Source organism: Podarcis muralis, chromosome 2 (assembly GCF_964188315.1).
Source record: "Podarcis muralis chromosome 2, rPodMur119.hap1.1, whole genome shotgun sequence".
Taxonomy (NCBI): Eukaryota; Metazoa; Chordata; class Lepidosauria; order Squamata; family Lacertidae; genus Podarcis; species Podarcis muralis.
The window spans coordinates 24,422,114-24,442,590 of record NC_135656.1 but is presented as its reverse complement, the minus strand read 5'-3'; the positions used below and the strand labels follow the sequence as shown (position 1 = coordinate 24,442,590).

The following is a 20,477-nucleotide window of genomic DNA, read 5'->3' as shown; positions in this document are numbered from 1 at the left end:
CAAAGTGTTCTGCCCACACAAGCATGCACTTCTATTTGCCTGGTAATAATTAGCCCTGGCGAGAGAGCAAAAGCATCCTCCTAATGATCCGGCAAACTAATTTAACAGTTGTTTACATCCCTTAAGGACAGGTTCCCTGTATCACGACATGAATGTCAAATGTGTTTTGGACAATATATTGCCCAGCCCTAACACACATCACAATTTGCAATATAATTGCCAGGTCAAAAAGAATGAAATGGATAGCATGATATGGACTTCAAACCAGTTTCGAACTTTGTATCAATATATTGCTCAGCCCTATTTGTGGGATGAGGATAAAATGTACCCAGATTTTAACTGGAAGGCAGGGTGGAGAAAGAAGGGAATAACTAACTACTGATCTGATAATATTGCTCTTCCAATCCTTCACAGCTGCAAGTGCTGTATATGAGCAATTGCATCAGTGGAAGCTAAGATTGTGTGTGTGTGTGTATAAAAACTTGCAGGAGGACTAAATCAGGCAAGGAGCCTCTGGGGAGAACGACAACGGAGGAAAGGGAGGAGAGGGACACACATTACGTGCAGTGAAAGCCCATGCTGCTTAGCAGAGATGATAAGAAAGCAGCCCTTTGGTAATTATAGCTCAAGAAGCCTGAGTCGCAGCTGCCTCTGCAGGTTTCTGTAGGTCTGGCCCATGCTTGACCCCATTCCAGAATGTTGGCTTGAAGGCCCAGGAAGGGTAAGCAAGCCATCACCAGTGTCAATTTTCATTTTGCTAGAAGAACGCGAAGATATAAAAATAGCTGCGAGGTCGTACGGTGTGGCATGAAAGCTGAAAAGGTAGATCTTGAAGAGGAATGCTAACAAGTGCCAGCATTTTGAGGGCAGTGCTCCCCTCTTGCTGCTGACAAACTTTTCTAATTAGGAAAGGGAGAAAGAAGTGCCTTAACACTGGGCCTTTCTCTCCGCTACTTGTGGGGAGAAAGAATGGAAGTGAGAAGGCTTTTGAAAGCAGCAAGACTGGTCTGTAAACTACTAAAGTCAAGGCTGGGGAGAGGAGGGAAGAAGTGTGGGGAATGGGTATCCCACAAAACTGCCCAGTGGCTTCATCCACACTGCAGACAGAAGTGCATTCTGGTACAGTGGTACCTCAGGTTAAGAACTTAATTCGTTCTGGAGGTTTGTTCTTAACCTGAAACTTCTTAACCTGAGGTATCACTTTAGCTAATGGGGCCTCCCACTGCCCTGCCGCGCGATTTCTGTTCTTATCCTGAAGCAAAGTTCTTAACCCGAGGTACTATTTCTGGGTTAGTGGAGTCTGTGACCTGAAGCGTATGTAACCCGAGGTACCACTGTATAGCAGAACGCAGGTGGGCTAAGAGTTGGTCTCTAGCTGAGTTTCCTCTCCTTTTATTCTTTTTTTAAAGTGCTCCCTCTTAGCCATACCTGCGCAAATGTATTTTGGCAAAGTGGGAAACTGAGGCAACTGCCTCAGGTGGTGGATGCAAGATGGTGGCCTCCCCTGTGCCTACTGCTTCCTTCCACTGGTCCTGCTGCTACTACCACATTCTGCTCTCTGCCTCCTCCTTTTCCTTCCTCCCTAATTCCACATCTTCGGAAGGGCCAATAAATTATGGGCAGGGTGTGTAGCTGCTGCCGCTAAATAATTTTAAAGTTTAGGCAGCATTTTTAGTCGCTGCCGCAAACTACAGGCATGTGCCCAGCACACCCAAAAGGCTTTGCTCTGCTAGTCAGATGCAGATGCAGAGAAGTACCAGCCTGGAAAGATAAACAGAGAGTCTGGGGACTCAGCCAACTGCAGGGGCTCTTAACCCCCTTCAAAATCTGCTTGGATCTCCTGGTGTTCCTCTAAACAAACCTAGGAGATACAACAGCCACTCTAGAAGATCTGAGTGGATTTTGGGTGGGTGGCTGTTCTGTTCACCCAGCCACATTCTATTCAAGTGTCACGCAGTACCACAGCAGACCACGAAACACACATCCGCCAAGACATCTCTGCTCACTTGGCAGAGGACTGTTCCACCTTTGGGCCTAAATTCTCATTCTCTGTATGGGTGTCCATCTTTACAAAACTAGGGCTGCCATATGTCCGGATTTTCCCAGCCATGCCCGGGAATCAGGCAGCATTCTGGCGTCCAGGCGGATTTCCCCAAAATCAGCAAAATGTGCAAGAAAACCTAGACGTATGGCAAGGTAATTTTATTTTTTAAAATCCCCCCAAAATGAAGAAAAAGCCCCATAACTGATTTTTTTGGGGGGGGAGATGTTCCTCCCAAAATTTGAACAGATTTTCAGATTTGGGAACCCTAACAAAACAGAATGATTAAAAATTAAAAACAATCTATTCAGCTTGGGGTGGGTTTTGTTTTCGGTGGAGTGAAGGGAGATGGATAACTGTCTTAGAGATACAGCTAAATATTTGATTTGGTTCTGGGGGAAGATGACTGGTTTTATTTGGAAATGCGTCAGAAGGGGAGAGGGAACACCCCACAGGGTTTTTTTTAAAAAAGCACCTCACAAATCCAAGTAAGCAACATACCTGTGAGATAAAATGCCTTGTACTGGTCCACCCGAAGAGCTTGTATCTCTCCATATTTTCCAGCGGCCCCACTGTTGGGATGGAACAACGTCTAGGGGAAAGAAAGCGCCAGAAGCTTAGAAAGTCAGCCCTTTTTAATGGAATACTGAATGGTTTGGTTTACAGTGGTACCTCGGGTTACATACGCTTCAGGTTACAGACTCCGCTAACCCAGAAGTAGTACCTCGGGTTAAGAACTTTGTTTCAGGATGAGAACAGAAACTGTGCAGCAGCAGTGCAGCGGCAGCGGGAAGCCCCATTAGCTAAAGTGGTGCTTCAGGTTAAGAACAGTTTCAGGTTAAGAACGGACCTCCGGAACAAATTAAGTACGTAACCAGAGGTACCACTGTATATAAAATATGCAGGGATTTATGCTATGCAAAATGAACCATGGAAAGAGAAGAAGGGAAGTCATTGATATTTTAAGGTTGCATGAATGAGTATTCTATATTGTAAAACAGAAAATTTAATAAACATTATAAAATGGGAGAAAAGAAAAAGGAAGTCAGCCCGTTTCACTTGGTAAAGCTTAGGGAAGAAATGCATGAATTCAACAGCATGAAAAATAGACACGTTTGTTGCTCAAAATAGCAGCTATGCATATAGCACACTTCTGTATCGCCTGATAATGAAACTGGATGTGCTGTTTAAATGCCTATTTGCATTTTACTTTTTTTAAAGTGTGAATAGCATCTGCTGAGCAGGTGGGCATAACTGAAAAGGTGCTTTGAAAGAGGGATACCGTATTTTTCACCCTATAGGGCGCACTGGCCCATAGGGCGCACCTCGTTTTTTGGGGGGGAAATGAATAAAAAAAATCATTCCCCCCCCAGCCGCGGGGCTGGGGCGGGGGAAGCCTGAGCTTCCCCCGACCCCAGCCCCCAGAACAGCCTGCTATCCGCAAGCCTTGCGAGCCCGGTGGCAATTCCCGCCGGGCTCACAAGGCTTGCGGACACCTGCGCGAAGCCCCATGCTTCGGGCTGCAGGCTGCTGCCAGCAAGCCTTGCAAGCTCGCAGAAACTCCCGCCGGGCTTGCAAGGCTTGCGGATAGCTTCCTGAAGCCTGGAGAGTGAGAGCTCTCCAGGCTTCAGCGAAAGCCTGCATTCGCCCCCAAGGACACACACACATTCCCCCTTCATTTTTGGAGGGGAAACAGTGCGTCCTATAGGGCGAAAAATACGGTAGTTGCTTTTCATCTACACTCTGGTAATCAGGTTTCGTAGGTAAGTGCATTGTGTTTAAATAAAACCTGCAAAACCTTGTTTCGCCAGAGCAGTAGTGAGACGATGGAAAGCCATGCGTCTGTCAAATATATCCAGCTCTCTCAAGCTGTTTTCCTGTACTCGTCTATCAGAGAAGGTGCATGCACCACACAGGAATTAGTTCTGGGTGGCTGTGTCTGAGGATCATGCTGTTAAGTATTACTGTTGGTCTCAGTGTCAGTGCAAGCCTTGAAGTGCCACTTATGGAAATCAGGCAGATTTACTCCTCCTCCCCCCAAGTCTCTCTTGATGAAAGCCGACCAAGCAGGATTCGGTTCTTAGCGTCTATCTTATTTGAGCGACAGCTTTGTAATGCCCACATGCATGAGTCAATACAAGACAGCCATGAATCTGTCTCCGCAGAATACAAATCCTTGATTCTCAATGACCTAATCAACAACAACAACAACAACAAAAAGGCTCTCCTTTTCCCTTTCGCAGAGGTGTGACCCAAGTCATTCATACATTTCTTCTCCCATACAAAAACCGGTTTGGTGACTACGCTTAATGCAAGTTTCTCTTTTGATCCCTCCTGGGCACTTAATCCCTCTGGGTCTCAATTTCCCACATGTACAATGACCGTAACAGCATTCCTAGTGCTCCACAAGACTTTAGTATGGAAAATAAATACATTCACATGGCCGTTTCATACACTAATGAATGGGAGCCATGTGCTACATTCAAAGCATGGGGGGTGGGGGGGGGGGATTTTGGGCAATAAGTAAGAACTGCAGGAACAAATTTATCCATATGTCTAAGTCCATGGTTCTCCTTACCCAACACAGGTTGGGAATAAGTTTGCAATTATGTATTTATTTTTTGTCATGTTGTAAGCCACCTTTAGCATGGTTTGAACAATGGAAAGGCAGCATACAATAAAAGGAAGTATGTATGTATTGTTACACGACACCCCTGTCTCCAGGAGGCGTGAGATTCCCAAGGCATGCTTTGTAACCTTGTGTTTCACTTTGGACAATTCGGCATGGCAGAGACTGTGGTGTCTTTATGATCTATGGTTTCCACAACCTGAAGCCTCCTACGGAGGAAGTTCAGCACATCAATATTCCAAGAGGTTTCTATCCCTCTCCTAAGCACAGCACTGCTTGCAAGAAGAGATATCAACATCTCTCTCTAGTACAGTTGTTTCCGCACCTTTGCAAATGAGAGTTGCCCTTTTCATCCCTTTGTTGTTGCCTAAATGGCTCATCCTAATGCCTCTCAAGGAAATTATTTGAGTTCATCAGCTTTTACGCTTGTCTTAATTAGAGGATAAACAAAGTCTGGCAGAGGCTTAAATAAACACTGACACTGGCTCGAATACACATGTGAGTCTAGCTCAGGGCGTTTCAACACACAGCCTGGGGGGTCACAGGTGCTTGAAGCCCCCCACAACAGCCCTTGAGAGCTAGGCAAGTGAGGTGCTGGGCTTTGGGAAAGGGGCGTGAGGGCTGGGGGCCATCAAATTGTAGTCTCAAGCTCTCTGCCCCCCATGCAACAAGGCAGTGCGTGGCCCACGGGTTCCGTGTCACAGTACCCTTGTGGCACAGTTATGAAAAGTTGGACCATCCTGATTTCCCGGTTTCAACACCCAAGCCTTAATTAAATTCTGGCACTAACTTGATCCGGAATTTAGGGTTTCTTGCACCCCCAGATTCATAACACTATATACATACATATACAATGTGTATATTGTCACAGTAAACACAGAGGTTGGAGGGGGGGTTGTTGGGGGAGGTGCCTTCAAAAAAAATACGCTGCTGTTTCTTTCTCCTGGATTTTGTTTCTCTTCCCATTTCATAAGGCTGGGAGAGCTGCATATATTTATGTCTGGGAACTGCCATCGGAGCCAGGAGTGGAGGCAAGGCTCCCAAGCGATGCCAGAGAAGGGCCCAGAAGGGAGAGAGGGGAACTCATCGGCCGGGGAAGGAAATCAGCGTGACACCAGGGAGAAAGGGGGGCAGAGGAGGGCTTCGGAGAGATGGCTCCAGGACTCTTCGCCAGAGACCAGCGGAGAGAGCACGGGTCCTCCGCTGCCCACACCCACCCTGCGCAGAAGACTTCCGCGCAGGGAGGCTAGGCGGAGACTTGGCGTCAAAGAACTTTTATGCTGGAAGAAGTTCAGGAAACGCCCACTGACGGATTCTGCCAGTGATTGAGACAGCCATGGAGTGAGGGCTGTCCAGCCAGGGAAAGGTTTAACCAGGCAACCTTGCCAAGAGTGGCGGCAACTTACGCACGAGCAACCCCAATTTCCATTACAATTTATATGGAGACTAAACCCAAACACGACAGAGGAAAACTGCAAACCAGGAAGACAGGTGTAATACCCCTGATTTTCATATACAGTTGTACCTCGGGTTACAGAGGCTTCGGGTTACAGACTCCGCTAACCCAGAAATATTACCTCAGGTTAAGAACTTTGCTTCAGGATGAGAACAGAAATCGTGCTGTGGCAGTGCGGCAGCAGTGGGAGGCCCCATTAGCTAAAGTGGTACTTCAGGTTAAGAACAGTTTCAGGTTAAGAACGGACCTCCAGAACGAATTAAGTTCTTAACCCGAGGTACCACTGTACAGTGAGTCTTATACACTCAGCCTCACACCACTGATACATCACTAAGGATGCAATCGTGTTTCTCCTGAGTGTTATCGCAGCAAACACAGGACAGAGCAGTGCTCCAAATCAGAAAGGAAGATCTGATGTCAGATGCCCCATTCCTCACCCCACCACAGCAATTTCTGCAGCCCTGGCCCAACCAGTGTCAAAATCCTCAGGGCCAGGAAGGGGGTGCAGGAGCCAGGGTGGACTGGGAAACTGTTGTAAACAAAATACAACAGAAACAACTTGGATCTGAAGCATCCCAAACCATCCTGGTGTCCCAACATGCCTCTAAATCAGGGACAGATTTATACTGGCATCCTGGATAGCTCAGTTGGTTGGAGTGTGGTGCTGATAAGGCCAAGGTCGCAGGTTCGATCCCTGTATGGGACAGCTGCATTGCAAGGGGTTGGACTAGATGATCCTCAGGGTCCCTTTCAACTCTACAATTCCATGATTCTATGATCTTGCATCTTTCCCTCCCAATGTTTCAGACGGGAGGGAAACAGTTTAAAAAATAGTAAAATGGCCAGAGAAGGGCAAGAGTGGTGCTCCCTTAGGATTGCACCCTAAATGATGTGTGACTATAATCCAACAGCATGAATGCACAGGGCTTTTTTTTTTCAGTTGAAACTCACCAGAACTCATTTCCGGCACCTCTCAGGTGGTCGCCATGACCATTACGAAAGAACAAGAGAGGCACTTCTCCCCCTAGAAAATCAGCACTGCTGATGCATCTGATGTAGAAGCTCTGCTCACATCTGTGAACAGGGGGAAGAGTGCTATTTTAAATGAGGGATGTGGTTAACGCTTTACACCGCACTCCCTAATTTGTCCCGTCTGTGTCCTGCGGTACCACGAGGATGACAACAAGACAAGCTGTCCCCTCCTGCCGCAACGCCGCTCTGTCTAGCGGCGCCAACATCAGAGAGTCTAGGCTGGGTCAGCTGCCGAAGCAGAGGGGCTTGCACAATGGCTGTGCCTGTGAAGCATAAACTGGCTTTCTGCTCTCGTTTCCCGGAACAGCAGCGCAGCTCTCCTCTGCTGACTCAGTGTGGCACATTCAGCTTCCTCTCTGGAGCTGGGAGTCCCAGATTCCCAAATTACAGCAACAAGGGATAGGAGCAGAGAGTCGGCAGCTCATGGAAGAAGTCCAAGCTTCTCAGTTTCCTGGCTACACACAAGAGATGCTTCTCTCCAGGTAAAAAGAAAATATAAAGGCTCATTGTCAAATATCTATTTCAAACAGCAATCTCGCCACAGGGGGAAGGTAAAAAGGAAATTTACCATGAGTTCCTGTTCTCCAGGCTTCTCAGAGGGTACCCCCTAACCATTAGGTCCAGTCGTGACCGACTCTGAGGTTGCGGCGCTCATCTCGCTTTACTGGCCGAGGGAGCTGGCGTACAGCTTCCAGGTCATGTGCTCAGCATGACTAAGCCACTGCTGGCGAACCAGAGCAGCCGAAGCGGTACCTATTGATCTACTTGCACTTTGACGTGCTTTTGAACTGCTAGGTTGGCAGGAGCTGGGACCGAGGAAGGGACTCTGCTTCCTGATGGAACAGGCCGCTGTCCCCTGTGCTGTTCCAGGTGTTTTGCTGACCTACCCCTCAGAGTCAATTGTGGGGGGAGGCATGTCCCATTGCAATGGCAGAAGTCCTTGTGCAGGCTTCCGCAGGCAGCGCTCTATTAGGTGAGTCCCACCCAATTTCTCTACTTTTTGTGAAATATAAAAATAAGCAAAATGAAGGTGTTCAAAACACGCAACACACACTCCTGCTTAAATCTGCATCCAGTAGGCTCTCGGCACTGGTCTGGGTGTGTACACGTTGGCCACAACCCTTACTTTCCCTATCCTGATGTTTCTTACAAAATGCCATGTTTTCTCCCAAACCACCTATTCTCCAAATAGAGAAAAGGGATGACCGAGCTGGTCTAGCTGTGTTTCAAGTCGGCAATGTGTGCACAGCTTTACTGGAACTGCTGTGCGTTGTGATGTATTTCCTTTGTTTCATCATGCCTGCTACCCGCTCAGAGCAGCTTTTCACAATGTAAACGAGTTTGTTGCCCAACAGCTGTCATTATTCATTCCTTACCCAGCTTTAATTGGCCACGGAACTGGAGGCAGGAAATTGTTACCAAGGTATGTTGGTTTAGGGTTTAGAGAAAGGAGCTGGGACTTCTGGCTTTCCCTTTTTGTGCTCATCCAGCTTCAGACATGCTTAGGGCTTGGCTTGGCTGGTGTTGCAGCACCAAGTCAGAAGCAGCCTAGAAGTTTGGGGATAGGCTCCACCTTGGATTCTTTGAAATGGCCTCTGATCCAAACAGGTAAGTAAGTCTCGCACGCTGCTCGGGGCCGCCAACCAAGCTGAGCGATAAAGAAAGGCAGGCGCCTACATCACGCCACATTTTGCTATTCTAAAATGTTATTTATCATAGAGAAGAAGTATACTTAACAAGAGTTCTTTCTAAGAACATCGTTTTGCAGGCATGCTTTTAAGAAGCCTGCCTTGGCTGCTGGCAACTGACTTTCCCCCGAAAGGGTTCTGTGCCTGGATAAGCAAATAGACAGGCTGAACTTAAGAACACTCCTTCACCCAAGCTGGTCTTTGTTTGGGGCATCCAGAGTTCTGCAATTCTCTGTGGGTAGCAGTTTTGAAGGAAGCACCCTTCCGACATGACAGGAGGCTCTTAGGCTATATTTAACATCTGAAACATGTCAAGGAAAAGGGTAACAAGAAACAGCTAGATTTGGTTTTGCGAAATACAGGTCTGCATCTAATACAGTGGTACCTCGGGTTACAGACACGTCAGGTTACAGACGCTTCAGGTTACAGACTCTGCTAACCCAGAAATAGTACCTTGGATTAAGAACTTTGCTTCGGGATGAGAACAGAAATCATGCGGGGGTGGCGCGGCGGCCCCATTAGATAAAGTGTTACCTCAGGTTAAGAACAGGTTCAGATTAAGAACGGACCTCCAGAACAAATTAAGTTCTTAACCAGAGCTAACACTGTACTGTACGGGGGGGGGGGATCACAATTATTTTCCTCCCGCCCAGCCATGTAGAGGTACAGCTAAACTCATATCATCCATCAGTGGGAGACTCCCTTGCGAGAAACTTGTCAGCTCTCCTAAATTGTTCTGGAATTAACCGATATTTTATTGGTCTTTGGTTTTGAAGGTTTGGGGTTTCTATCATACAGCTTCAGAGAACTGCTTGTTTCCAGGTCTGCTGTGAAACTGCTGATCCAAATCCCCATTTGGCTAATGTAGCTAATAAACAAATGCTGCCTTGTAACTGTGGGAAGTTAGGGAAAGTGCCCTGGAATTTGGAGACACCAAAGCTAACAAGCAGGTTTTTCTGCCCAGCACAGAATCTAAGTGGAAAGCTTCCTTCGTTTCATCAGGTCATCCATTGGCTTCTCTCTTCTTAGCCAAAGACCTGATGGGTACAAGAGGCTGAATATTTCTTACTGGGTGTGGGGACTGCGCATCTGTTACTCTCAGTGAGCATCAAGGGATATCGAACACCATGACCATCTTCAACAACAATGCAAACAGCTGTCTTTCTGTAGTCTCCTCGCATAGCAACAAAAAGCTACTGAAGCACTGGATAGGAAGAGGAACGGATATTAGACCCCTGCCTGAGCAGCCCCAGGGCAACTGCGTAAAAGGAAGATGAAGAATACCATCTTCCCCCAGTTGCTCAAAAGGCTTCATATTCATGTTGTTAAGGAGGATACATACTGTACTTTTCCGTGTATGACTAGGTTTTTTTATTAGAAAATGATGTTTAAAATTGGGGGTAGTTTTATACACAGTTATAGCCTCCCCCCATTTTCTTAATTTGGAGTCCCCCAAAATAGGGGCGTCTTATACACGGAAAAATACAGTACGTGCAACAACAAAAGAGAAGTCACTGTGAGTTTTTCCCATAGAGGTTCAGATGTAGCAAGAAACCATTGAGTTTGATATACCACTATAATAATGGATGGTTATATCATTTTTCCCATTGAAGTGTTCACTCTTGAAGCTTTGCCATCTCATTCTATCCCTGGGTAGCTACTGGAGGCAGGAATATCTGAATTGTTGGGTTAAAACAAAAGCAGACCAATGCTTTCATGTTCTGGTCTCTCAAGTGGTCACTGACTACCCAAATGTGAAACCATTGTAATGAATAATGTCCCCAAACTGGACATATTGCACTTGGGATAATTATCCAGAATTTATGCCTAGCTGAAAATATCCTTGCGGGGGGGGGGGGGGGGACACTGATATTATAATCCAAGTGAAAGTAAATCTGAAAAGCTCCAATGCACAGCTTAGTATGATCATGACAATGCAGTGAAGGGATGTTCTGCCATTTTGATGTAAGGCAACAACAATAATAATCTGAAAATAAAAGCAAGCATTTTCTCTCAGATATTCATATTGTCTAAGCAGCCTCAAGATCCAGTGTTTACATGGCCTATTTACTTCCCTCTCCTGCTCTGGCTGATGCCATTGTGGTCTCCAGCCCTGGGAAGGAACCCTCCAGAAATCTTTTCAAGTAGAAATACTTGGAACAAATTCTGACAGATGCTTACATTCATAGGGGCCTGGAACTGGGCTCCCTCCACTTGTGCTAATCACCCCCTGGGAATGTTGTTGCCAAGAGCATTTTAGGATTCAGATCTTGGAATGCAAATTTGTCCCGGGCCTTTTAACAGGCCACAACTTGTCTGGAAAATAAGAGTTCTGGGGAAGGGATAGGAGGGCAAAGGTAGAATTTAAAATAAAATCAATGCAGCTTTTAACAGTGTCTGGCTTATGTGTATATTTTATCCTGCACTGAAAAAGTAATAAAAAATCTAATTTCCAAGAAAGGCTCCAAGTCAGATGTTGTTCCTCAAGGAAAGGAAGTTCACTGAAAGAAACATCTTGTTTTCCATCTAAGTTGTCTTGTTTTCCTAAAAACCTGTAATCCTCTTCTGTACTCCCACCACCTCTACCACTGTGGGGAGGTACGGCAGGACCCTCTGCCACCGTGGGGAGGTGCGGCAAGGCCCTCCACCACTGTGGGGAGGTACAATGGGACCTCTGCCACTGCAGGGAGGCCTGACAAGGCCCTCCGCCACTGCAGATATATATTGTGATATATCAAGATATTGTGATATTTAGCTGGTGATATATCTGTCAGGAGTTCAGCCTACACTCAAGTAGGACTCTGGCAGAGACACATGCCCGACTGGCATGTTCCCTCCCTCCTGGTCGATCGTTCGGGAACTTCATAAGCTTTCTTCAGCCCGAACATCACAGCGACCGATGCCAACCAACACCGGCACACTTAGGGATCCGCAGAGTTTGCGCAACTTACGTGACAGATCTCAGCAACTCAGCATTTTGGCTAATCTACTTTATTTACATATAAGCACACACGGAGCACTGCAACATGGCTCCCTCTCTCTCTCTAGCATCAGATAGCAAAGAGAAAGAACAAAGGACAATAGTCCCACTTCACGGAACACAGTAACACAAACATCCTGTCTTTGTCACTTCCTACTCTTTGGAGTCAAAACATATACCATCATGTGATAGACAACAATCCTATGACTGCAATCATGGAGAAGGAATTCTAACAATATCGTGATATTGAAAAATCAGATATCACCCAGCCCTAATGGCAACAAGTGTCACTGTGTTCTGTGGGGCTTGTTCCCTAGCAAATGTGTTTAGGAAAGCAGCCTTAGAAGAGGAGAATCACTTGTGTGTCACACAGTATCCTGCATCACCAGGTGGTGAGTTGCCATTGCCAGCTCTCAAATGCAATACAGAAAGGGAGCGCATAGGCCCAATTCACTAAGTGACCAGCCTGATGGAACACCACAGCATGCCACCCTCTCTACGGAATGGGTGCATCAAGAGAGTGCTACCAAAAAGAACGAGACGGACTGGAACAGAATACATTGGGGGTAAGAGGTGTAGCTTCAAATCTGGAGTGCACCGGGCTGCTGCTGCACATTGTGCCACCTCCATATGTAACAATCTGCTGGCACTAGTGCAACGCGAGTCTCCATCCTGCCCATTCTCTCACTTGTTTAGTTAAAACAGGCTTCCTCAACCTCGGCCCTCCAGATGTTTTGAGACTACAATTCCCATCATCCGTGACCACTGGTCCTGCTAGCTAGGGATCATGGGAGTTATAGGCCAAAACATCTGGAGGGCAGAGGTGGAGGAAGCCTGAGTTAAAATAAAAGATGTTTTGCCTGTGTCGGGGGACCTTTAGCTCTAATCATTGCATGGAATGGCAGCTTCAGTTGCATATGGAGGAATTCAGTGTTGTGCTCTTCCAATTGTTCCGTCCGCTTGCCCGAGGGAATGCTCCTCTCTCCATGCAAGGTTCTGGGGAGTTCCCCAGACCTCCCAGAGCTGATTTGGTGGGGGACGTGGAGGCATAAGAAGGTGGGGGCGTGCCATTGGAAATTTCAATGGGACTTAATCACTTCCTTTTGAGGACACATGCAGAGCAACGTACTACAATAGGACTGGTTTCAATAAACAGGTCACATTTTCAAATAATCATAGCATCTATGGCGAACGAAAGAGATCACTGATTGTGCAATGGACCAGGTAAAGGTAAAGGGACCTCTGACCATTAGGTCCAGTTCCGGATGACTCTGGGGTTGCAGCGCTCATCTCGCTTTACTGGCCGAGGGAGCCAGTGTACAGCTTCCGGGTCACGTGGCCAGCATGACTAAGCCACTTCTGGCAAACCAAAGCAGTGCACGGAAATGCCGTTTACCTTCCTGCTGGAGCAGTACCTATTTATCTACTTGCACTTCATGCTTTCGACCTGCTAGGTTGGCAGGAGCAGGGACCGAGCAATGGGAGCTCACCCCGTTGTGGGGATTCGAACCACCGACCTTCTGATCCGCAAGCCCTAGGCTCTGTGGTTTAACCCACAGCACCACCTGCGCCCCTAATGGACTAGGTAGTAGTATTAATCGCAGCCCAGATGTGCGAACAGCACATGTTGATCGCCTGCATAAATGGAATAAAACCAGCAAGGTTGATACAGAATGATCTGGCCAAATGTGCACATGTGGCTCGACACATATTGGTGCTTTTGAAGTAAACATCAGCCAGCTTAATTCTAACCAAGGAACTCAATCATGTTGCACAAATCACACATAGATCTCATTAACAGCATGCATCATATGCAAGGCTTGAGAGGTAAAAAACGTAAAAGGTAAAGGACAGTTAAATCCAGTCAAAGGCGACTATGGGACATCTTGATTTCAGGTCGAGGGAGCCGGCATTTGTCCAGACAGCTTTCTGGGTCATATGGCCAGCATGACTAAACGGCTTCTGGTGCAACGGGACACTGTGACGGAAACCAGAGTGCACAGAAACACCGTTTAGCTTCCTGCCACAACAGTACCTATTTATCTACTCATCCTGGTGTGCTTTCAAACTGCTAGGTTGGCAGCCGCTGGGACAGAGCAACGGGAGCTCACACCATCACAGGGATTCGAATCACCGACCTTCAGATCGGCAAGCCCAAGAGGCTCAGTGGTTTAGACACAGCGCCACCCGTTAGGGCAACCAACATGTTCTGCACGCTGCATTAAAACTAGAAAAACAATCGTCTCTACTGCAAATGAACAGGAAGGTTTTCCCTGTCCTATCTGTGACAGAAATGGGAAGGGGAAACTGATAAAGGCACTGACGTTAAGCATCAAGAGAAAATGAAATTTCAACAGTGGAGACTGTCAACTTAGCGAAAATGGCACCCTTCAGATGTTCTTGGACTCTTTCCCCAGCCAATACGGCCAATGCTGAGGGATGATGGGAGTTGTAGTTAGGCAGTATGTGGAGGATACACCTTTGGTTACCCCTGGAGTAGAGGGACACAAAAGTTCACATTCAACTGTAATCAGCAAGTGAATTACAGCACAATCCTATGCATGTCAAGTCCCATTGAATTCAAGGGGAGTTACTCTAATTGCCACTATCATTTGCACCAATATACACAGTGTGGCCATTGGAGGTTTGGCTGGCATTGGCACTGCAATACTTTGGGCATCATGTTATGCTAATAAAAGGTTAAAATTGCTAAATATGTTTTAAAAAATGCTTTTAAAAAAATTACTCAAGCATAATATTATAATGGTTATGCTGTAAGTCTGCTCTGGTTTTATTAAACTGGTCCAAACCTGATTATTTTTTTACAATGTGATTGTATTTCCTGTTGATACGATTGGTTTAGTCGTGCCCACTGGTATCCATAGGGATGAGGGGCAGTTTAAAATAATTTCAATTAATAAATGCAAATAATGATCCCAAATGCCTTAAAAATTCCTGCTGTAATGCCGACTCCAAACTAAGCCTACTTTCAAAAAGAAAAATGAAAGGAAAGAAAAACAGTGATAGTTCATTAGGTGGTGTTGCCTTTGTTCAATTTGTGCCATATTTACAGAACACAAATAGGGGAACGATTACAATAATGCACCTGTTTTCAAGTTGGCTTGCCTTGGCAAAATCTCTGCAGCTCACTGCATCAGGGTCACAATGAGCAAATCAAACTCTATGCATCTCAAAGGGAAACTAGCTGTGACCATTCCTGACCTCAGGGCCTAATCTCAAGGACAGCGTGTGCTCCCGATGTTCAAAAACAACACTGCGCAAGTCTTCAAGAAAGATTGTTAACAGAACTTTGGCACTGAAGCCCTTCATCTTGTTGACGCTGCTACAATAATGAGTCATGACATGCTGCTTATGAAGAATTATATTAATAAGTGAATTAAACTACAACCCGCCCTATGAACCGAAGCTTGTTCCATATTCCCCTTTCAGCCACTGGACGTACAATTTTGCAAAAAAAAACACCATGTGCCATAAGAACATGATGTCCCTTGCCATTCAACATGGAGCGTTTCATAACTTATTTTATGCAACAGCTTGAATAACAGAAAAAGGACAGAGACACATAGCAACCAAAGGACGTTCATCATAGCAGAATTGGAAAGACACTAGTGGCAATAAAGCTAACCGTAAAAACAAACTTCACAAGTAGAATTATGAATGACCACGTGCTAATCAGTCACCATGTTGGCAGATCTCACTAAAATGCCTCTTCTTTATATCACCAACACACAAGGTGCAGTTCATCTGTTTACAAAAAGGGATTTTGACAACCACAGCTGAGGTCATTTAACTTATTCATTTCTACCCAAAATGTTGACTAAAAATTAGACCCAGGGTGACATTACAATGGCTTTAACACAAGTTAAGCAGCAGAGCAGATAAATAAACCACTGACGAAAAACTTCAGTGGCAGCTAGACTGGTGACTGGGAGTGGCTGCTGAGACCATATAACACCGGTCCTGAAAGACCCACATTGGCTCCCAGTACGTTTCCAGGCACAATTCAAAGTGTTGATGCTGACCTTTAAAGCCCTAAATGGCCTAGGCCCAATATACCTGAAGGAGCATCTCCACCCCCAGTTCAGCTCTGAGGGTCTTCTGGTGGTTCCCTCCCTGAGGGAAGTGAGGTTGCAGGGAAATAGGCAGAGAGCCTTCTCGGTAGTGGTGCCCACCCTGTGGAACGCCCTCCCATCAAATGTCAAGGAAATAAACACCTGACTTTTAGAAGCCATCTGAAGGCAGCCCTGTTTAGGGAAATTTTTAATGTTTGATGTTTCATTCTGTTTTTGATATTCTGTTGGGGGCCGCCCAGGGTGGCTGGGGAAACCCAGCCAGACCGATGGGGTATGAATGAATGGATGAATGAATGAATGAATAAATAAATAAATATTATCATTACTACTACTACTATTCAGCAGCAAGCATATTATAACAGCGGACACAGCAGTAGCAACAGGGAAAACCCACTGTATACTGCTGAATTGGAGGACCCTATCATTTGCAGGACTTTGCAAGTAAGTGAACTAAAGACTTGGCTGCGGACTTCAACACAGCAAGCACTTTGAAGCAAAGGACCCTCTCAGGGCTCAAAGAGAGAGAAGACTAATTGTAACCTCTGTAAATAGCGTGTGCATGCACAGTGGTATTTGTTGTTGCTGGTCTAGTAAAGACAACTCTCCTAAATGGCTGTTTTCTGTGGTTGAGCTTCGGAGGCGCTACACCCAACAACACCCCAACAGTGATTAGGAGACAAAATCAGAAAATGTGGATGCATCTGGGCCAATTGCTGCCAAAGGCACCCCAGCTTTCCATCAGGGCTCAGGACTCCTGTTGGGAGAACCAAGACCTTACACACACCCTCATCAAGGCAATTTTCTACCTGCTCTTTGAACTTGTCTCAGAACATTCATTCAATGCCATGAAGATGTCTCTTAAAACAGTTCATCTGAGTCTTGCTACCCACATACGGCACAACCTTTGCCAATCCAATCATTTCACCATGAACCCTTCATGTCATGCCCTGCCTTTACCATCATAATTGGACCATTGCAAAAGAGAACATTCTGTCTTATGGGGACGCTTCTCCTTCTTAACTGCTTGCCCCCAGGGTTAAGTTACAGCACCCACAATTTTTTTACTAAATTGAATACATAAAAGCCACAGTGAAATCTGAAATGCCCAGTGGGAACTAGTGTGCAGGAGCTTGCAGTAGGGGCAGGCTTTCAAAACAACATACAGGATTTCATCCTTAGGTTTCCAGTTTGTGGCTGGGAGAGGCAAGAGGGCAGCCTTTAGAAAATGTGCCCTCTGATATCTGCCCTGCAAACTGCTGTTCTCATGCTTATGCTTGCAGCTCTTGCATTATCATGTGAACAGAAAATGACAGAGTGTAGACGGGTTGGGGGTGGGGGTTTGCCCTACTTACAAATTGATAATGGACACAGTTGCCGGAGCCAGGACTCCAGGCTGAATGAGAACTTAATGATGTCCCTGTTTGTTCAGGCAAAGTCTAGCACCAAGCACCCTGGGACCCAATTTTGTTGTTTCTCTTGTTTGGTTTCAGAATCCAAAGCAATTAAGAAAAGAAATCTGTTGTGATGTGAGGGAACAAAAACCGGTTTTGCCTTGAAAAGCAAAGGAAATGGGAGTCACCTGGCCATCAACGAGAGAGAAAGAAAATGACAGGAGGCAAGCAAAGCTAAAGTGGGGAAAGGAGATTGCATCAGCCTACCGGCTCCAGCAAGACTTGAGGCAAAGACCTCCTATGCACACCAATTTTAGTAGAGTCGTACCTTGGGAGCCGAATGCCTTGGGAGTCAAACGTTTTGGCTCCTGAACGCCGCAAACCCGGAAGTGAGTGTTCCAGTTTGCAAACATTCTTTGGAACCCGAACGTCCGACGCGGCTTCCGATTGGCTGCAGGAGCTTCCTGCAGCCAATCGGAAGCCATGCCTTGGTTTCTGAATGTTTGGGAAGTTGAATGGACTTCCGGAACAGATTCCACTCGACATCTGAGGTACCACTGTAATAATATTATTGGTCCATTACATATTTTGGATGCACATATGCTCCACACTCTGTGGGTGTGTTATTTCACTAGTAGTGAAAGAATAGCACCATACACAGCTCCAAATATTTCTGGAATTATACAACCTTTTCTACTAAATCTTTGAAGAAGAATATATTAAGTCAGTGCTGCAACCTTTAATAATAATAATAATAATAATAATAATAATAATAATAATAATAATAATATATCATGAATTAGATGACATTCTAATTTCTCTAATTTACAGCTCTGGCTGTTTACAGTAAATAATTCCCTACATGCATAGGACAGCCTGAATTCCCTGAATGCTCTCCCTCTCCTCACTAGGTCTTATGCAGTTGTCGTCGCAAGTGGCTAATATTATATATGGCTTCTCGAAATTTAACATGCACATATTCACTTGGTGCATGTGATAAGTTCTGAGAAGCCAAACATGATGTCAAACTGATGCCTTGCTCAGGTTTTGGAGATTTCCCTCAGCAAAACAGCATCTTGTTCATGAAAAAAGAAAGTATTTTTCAATACTCCTTTGAGTTTGAGGCTAGTTTCAAACTCCAAGGGCCAAATTAGAAAAACTTCAGAGTGAACCGTGAAAGTTCAGAACTCCTCACTTCTTCCGCAACACAGTCTTGTGAAATTATATAACCAAGGACTGTGCCCCTCCTGCTCAGGAAACCCAAGGTAAGCAAGCAAAAAATTATGTGCCCCACCCACCACACCCTCAATTAAAGGAACACTTTAAATAATAACACCATGGAGAGTGCTGCTTAGATTTTTCACTTCAGGCAACGAAATATCTCAGGCCATTCCATCTGGAATGTTGATAAATTAGGATGCAAAAAGTTGATTTGGACTACGGACTGCATCCTGTTGTTGCCACCAAGGGCAAAAATAAACACACCGTACCACTGTAATAAAGGCCACACTATTTCCACACAAAAATTCAGCTAAATATGAAGGTTAATTCCATACCTGGTGTCCTTTGTTCGACCGCCCGAAGAGGACCTCAGACACATCCATACCATCAAACTGTCTGTTGGGAGGGAGGCTTGCGTTTGCCAGAGACACCAAGGTAGGGAATATATCTAAAGTGCTGCAGGAGAGAAGAGACTGTGATGAGAAGAACACAGGACAGGAACAGTGTACAAGAAGCAAGAGCTACTTCACCATGAAGGAGAGCTTTGGAGGAAATAAAATTAACACTTCCCCCCTCGGTCGTAACACATTCTACACCAAAAGTACAGAATTCAGATGAGTACCTCACTTACGCAAAAAAGGAACAACCCTATATCGACCAGACTGGGCCTCCTCTTTTTCAGGTTGGTACGTGTGTGTTGAAGAAATTCAATTCCCAAACACAAATCCAACTACAAAACATAGCATTTGCACATACTGACTATTTTGCCTTAAGGGTTGGATTCATTGTCACAACATTTCCTCAAGGATTAGATTTGGGGAAGGATGTGGGGGTGGGGGAAGGAAGATATATTGATTTGAGATTGAGGGCAGCAATTGTACAGAAAAAAAGGAGCTTTGTGCAAGACACTCAAACCCAATTTCTCAAATGCTAATCTGCCAAGTAATATGCTCCCAGGAACTTGAGCCAAAGCCTTGTATTAGACTGAAATTATTTACATCCATATTAATTAGCACATTTTAATGAGTGAGCACCCCCTTTTACAAATGTTAATTTGCTAGGAGGAAGCTGGCTATATCGCTGAGTCACTCAAGAGAAGGGTGGTCCAGGGCCTGCAGTTCTTGATGGAAAATTAATGAATGCCTAGTGGACACAAATACCATGTGGAAAATTTCTGATGCCTCAAGTGCAGAATGGGTTCCCAAATTATGGAGCAGCATTATGTTGTCACTTCCACTTATCGTCTCCAGCTCTCGATCATGAAGACATTGGCCTCACTAAGGTTTGTTCTGAGGTAAACACGATGGGAGGGAAGCTAGTATATAATGAACGAGGCTTCCTTATGCTGCGTTAGACAGATGCCCAACCGGGTTATATCTGGGGAAGAACTGGGCCCAAGTGTTTGATGATGAGTGACATCCTTGTTCTGCTGGCTCCTCTCCTCTCTTTCCAAGGCCAGATGCCCAGAAAAAGGAGACACGTCCCTTATATATGCACCTTCTTCCCCCTTACCACTGGGCCTTCCTTTCCTGCTGCCCCCATGCCCTTAGAGTGCCAGAGGGCAGCTCAGTAAGGCCAGAGGGAGCTAGCAACTCCTTCAGAAAACACAGAAAGGTGGGCTTAGTTGTGATGGTGCATAGTCTCTGAACTACTTGATGCACATGAGTTCCAGAAGAGACCCAAGCAACAATCAGACGTGTATGGAACCATACAAGCACCCACAGAAATACCAAGATTTGAGCTCCAAGTTCCATAAAACCTCAAGGCCACATAGCAGCTTCCTGTCAAGACTTGCATACTGGTGGGGAGCCAGGGTGGGTCACTATAAACGTCTATTGTGTACTGCCGGGTCCAGCACAGAAACACTACCACGATGCAGTCTTTGGCGATAAAACCACAGTGGCAGGATTAAATAAGCAGGGTAAATACATCAGAATGATGCCAT

At 45.7% G+C, this 20,477-nt stretch overlaps 1 protein-coding gene across 11 annotated transcripts in view; it reads right to left on the bottom strand.

Moving 5' to 3' along the window:
• Nucleotides 1–20,477, bottom strand: part of ARSG (arylsulfatase G) — a 118,564-nt gene that overhangs the window by 9,942 nt on the left and 88,145 nt on the right. For 6 of the 11 annotated variants that reach the window (XM_077924036.1, XM_077924034.1, XM_077924031.1 and 3 more), the window contains 3 exons: nt 18,868–18,988; nt 17,640–17,868; nt 2,543–2,633 (listed from right to left, as the gene is read on the bottom strand). In XM_077924036.1, the coding sequence (XP_077780162.1) occupies nt 2,543–2,633; nt 17,640–17,868; nt 18,868–18,988 (441 nt within the window). Of the gene's footprint in view, nt 1–556; nt 758–2,542; nt 2,634–17,639; nt 17,869–18,867; nt 18,989–20,477 lie in introns of those variants that run through there. The other 5 variants (XM_028713382.2, XM_028713303.2, XM_077924033.1 and 2 more) reach the window with 4 other exon arrangements.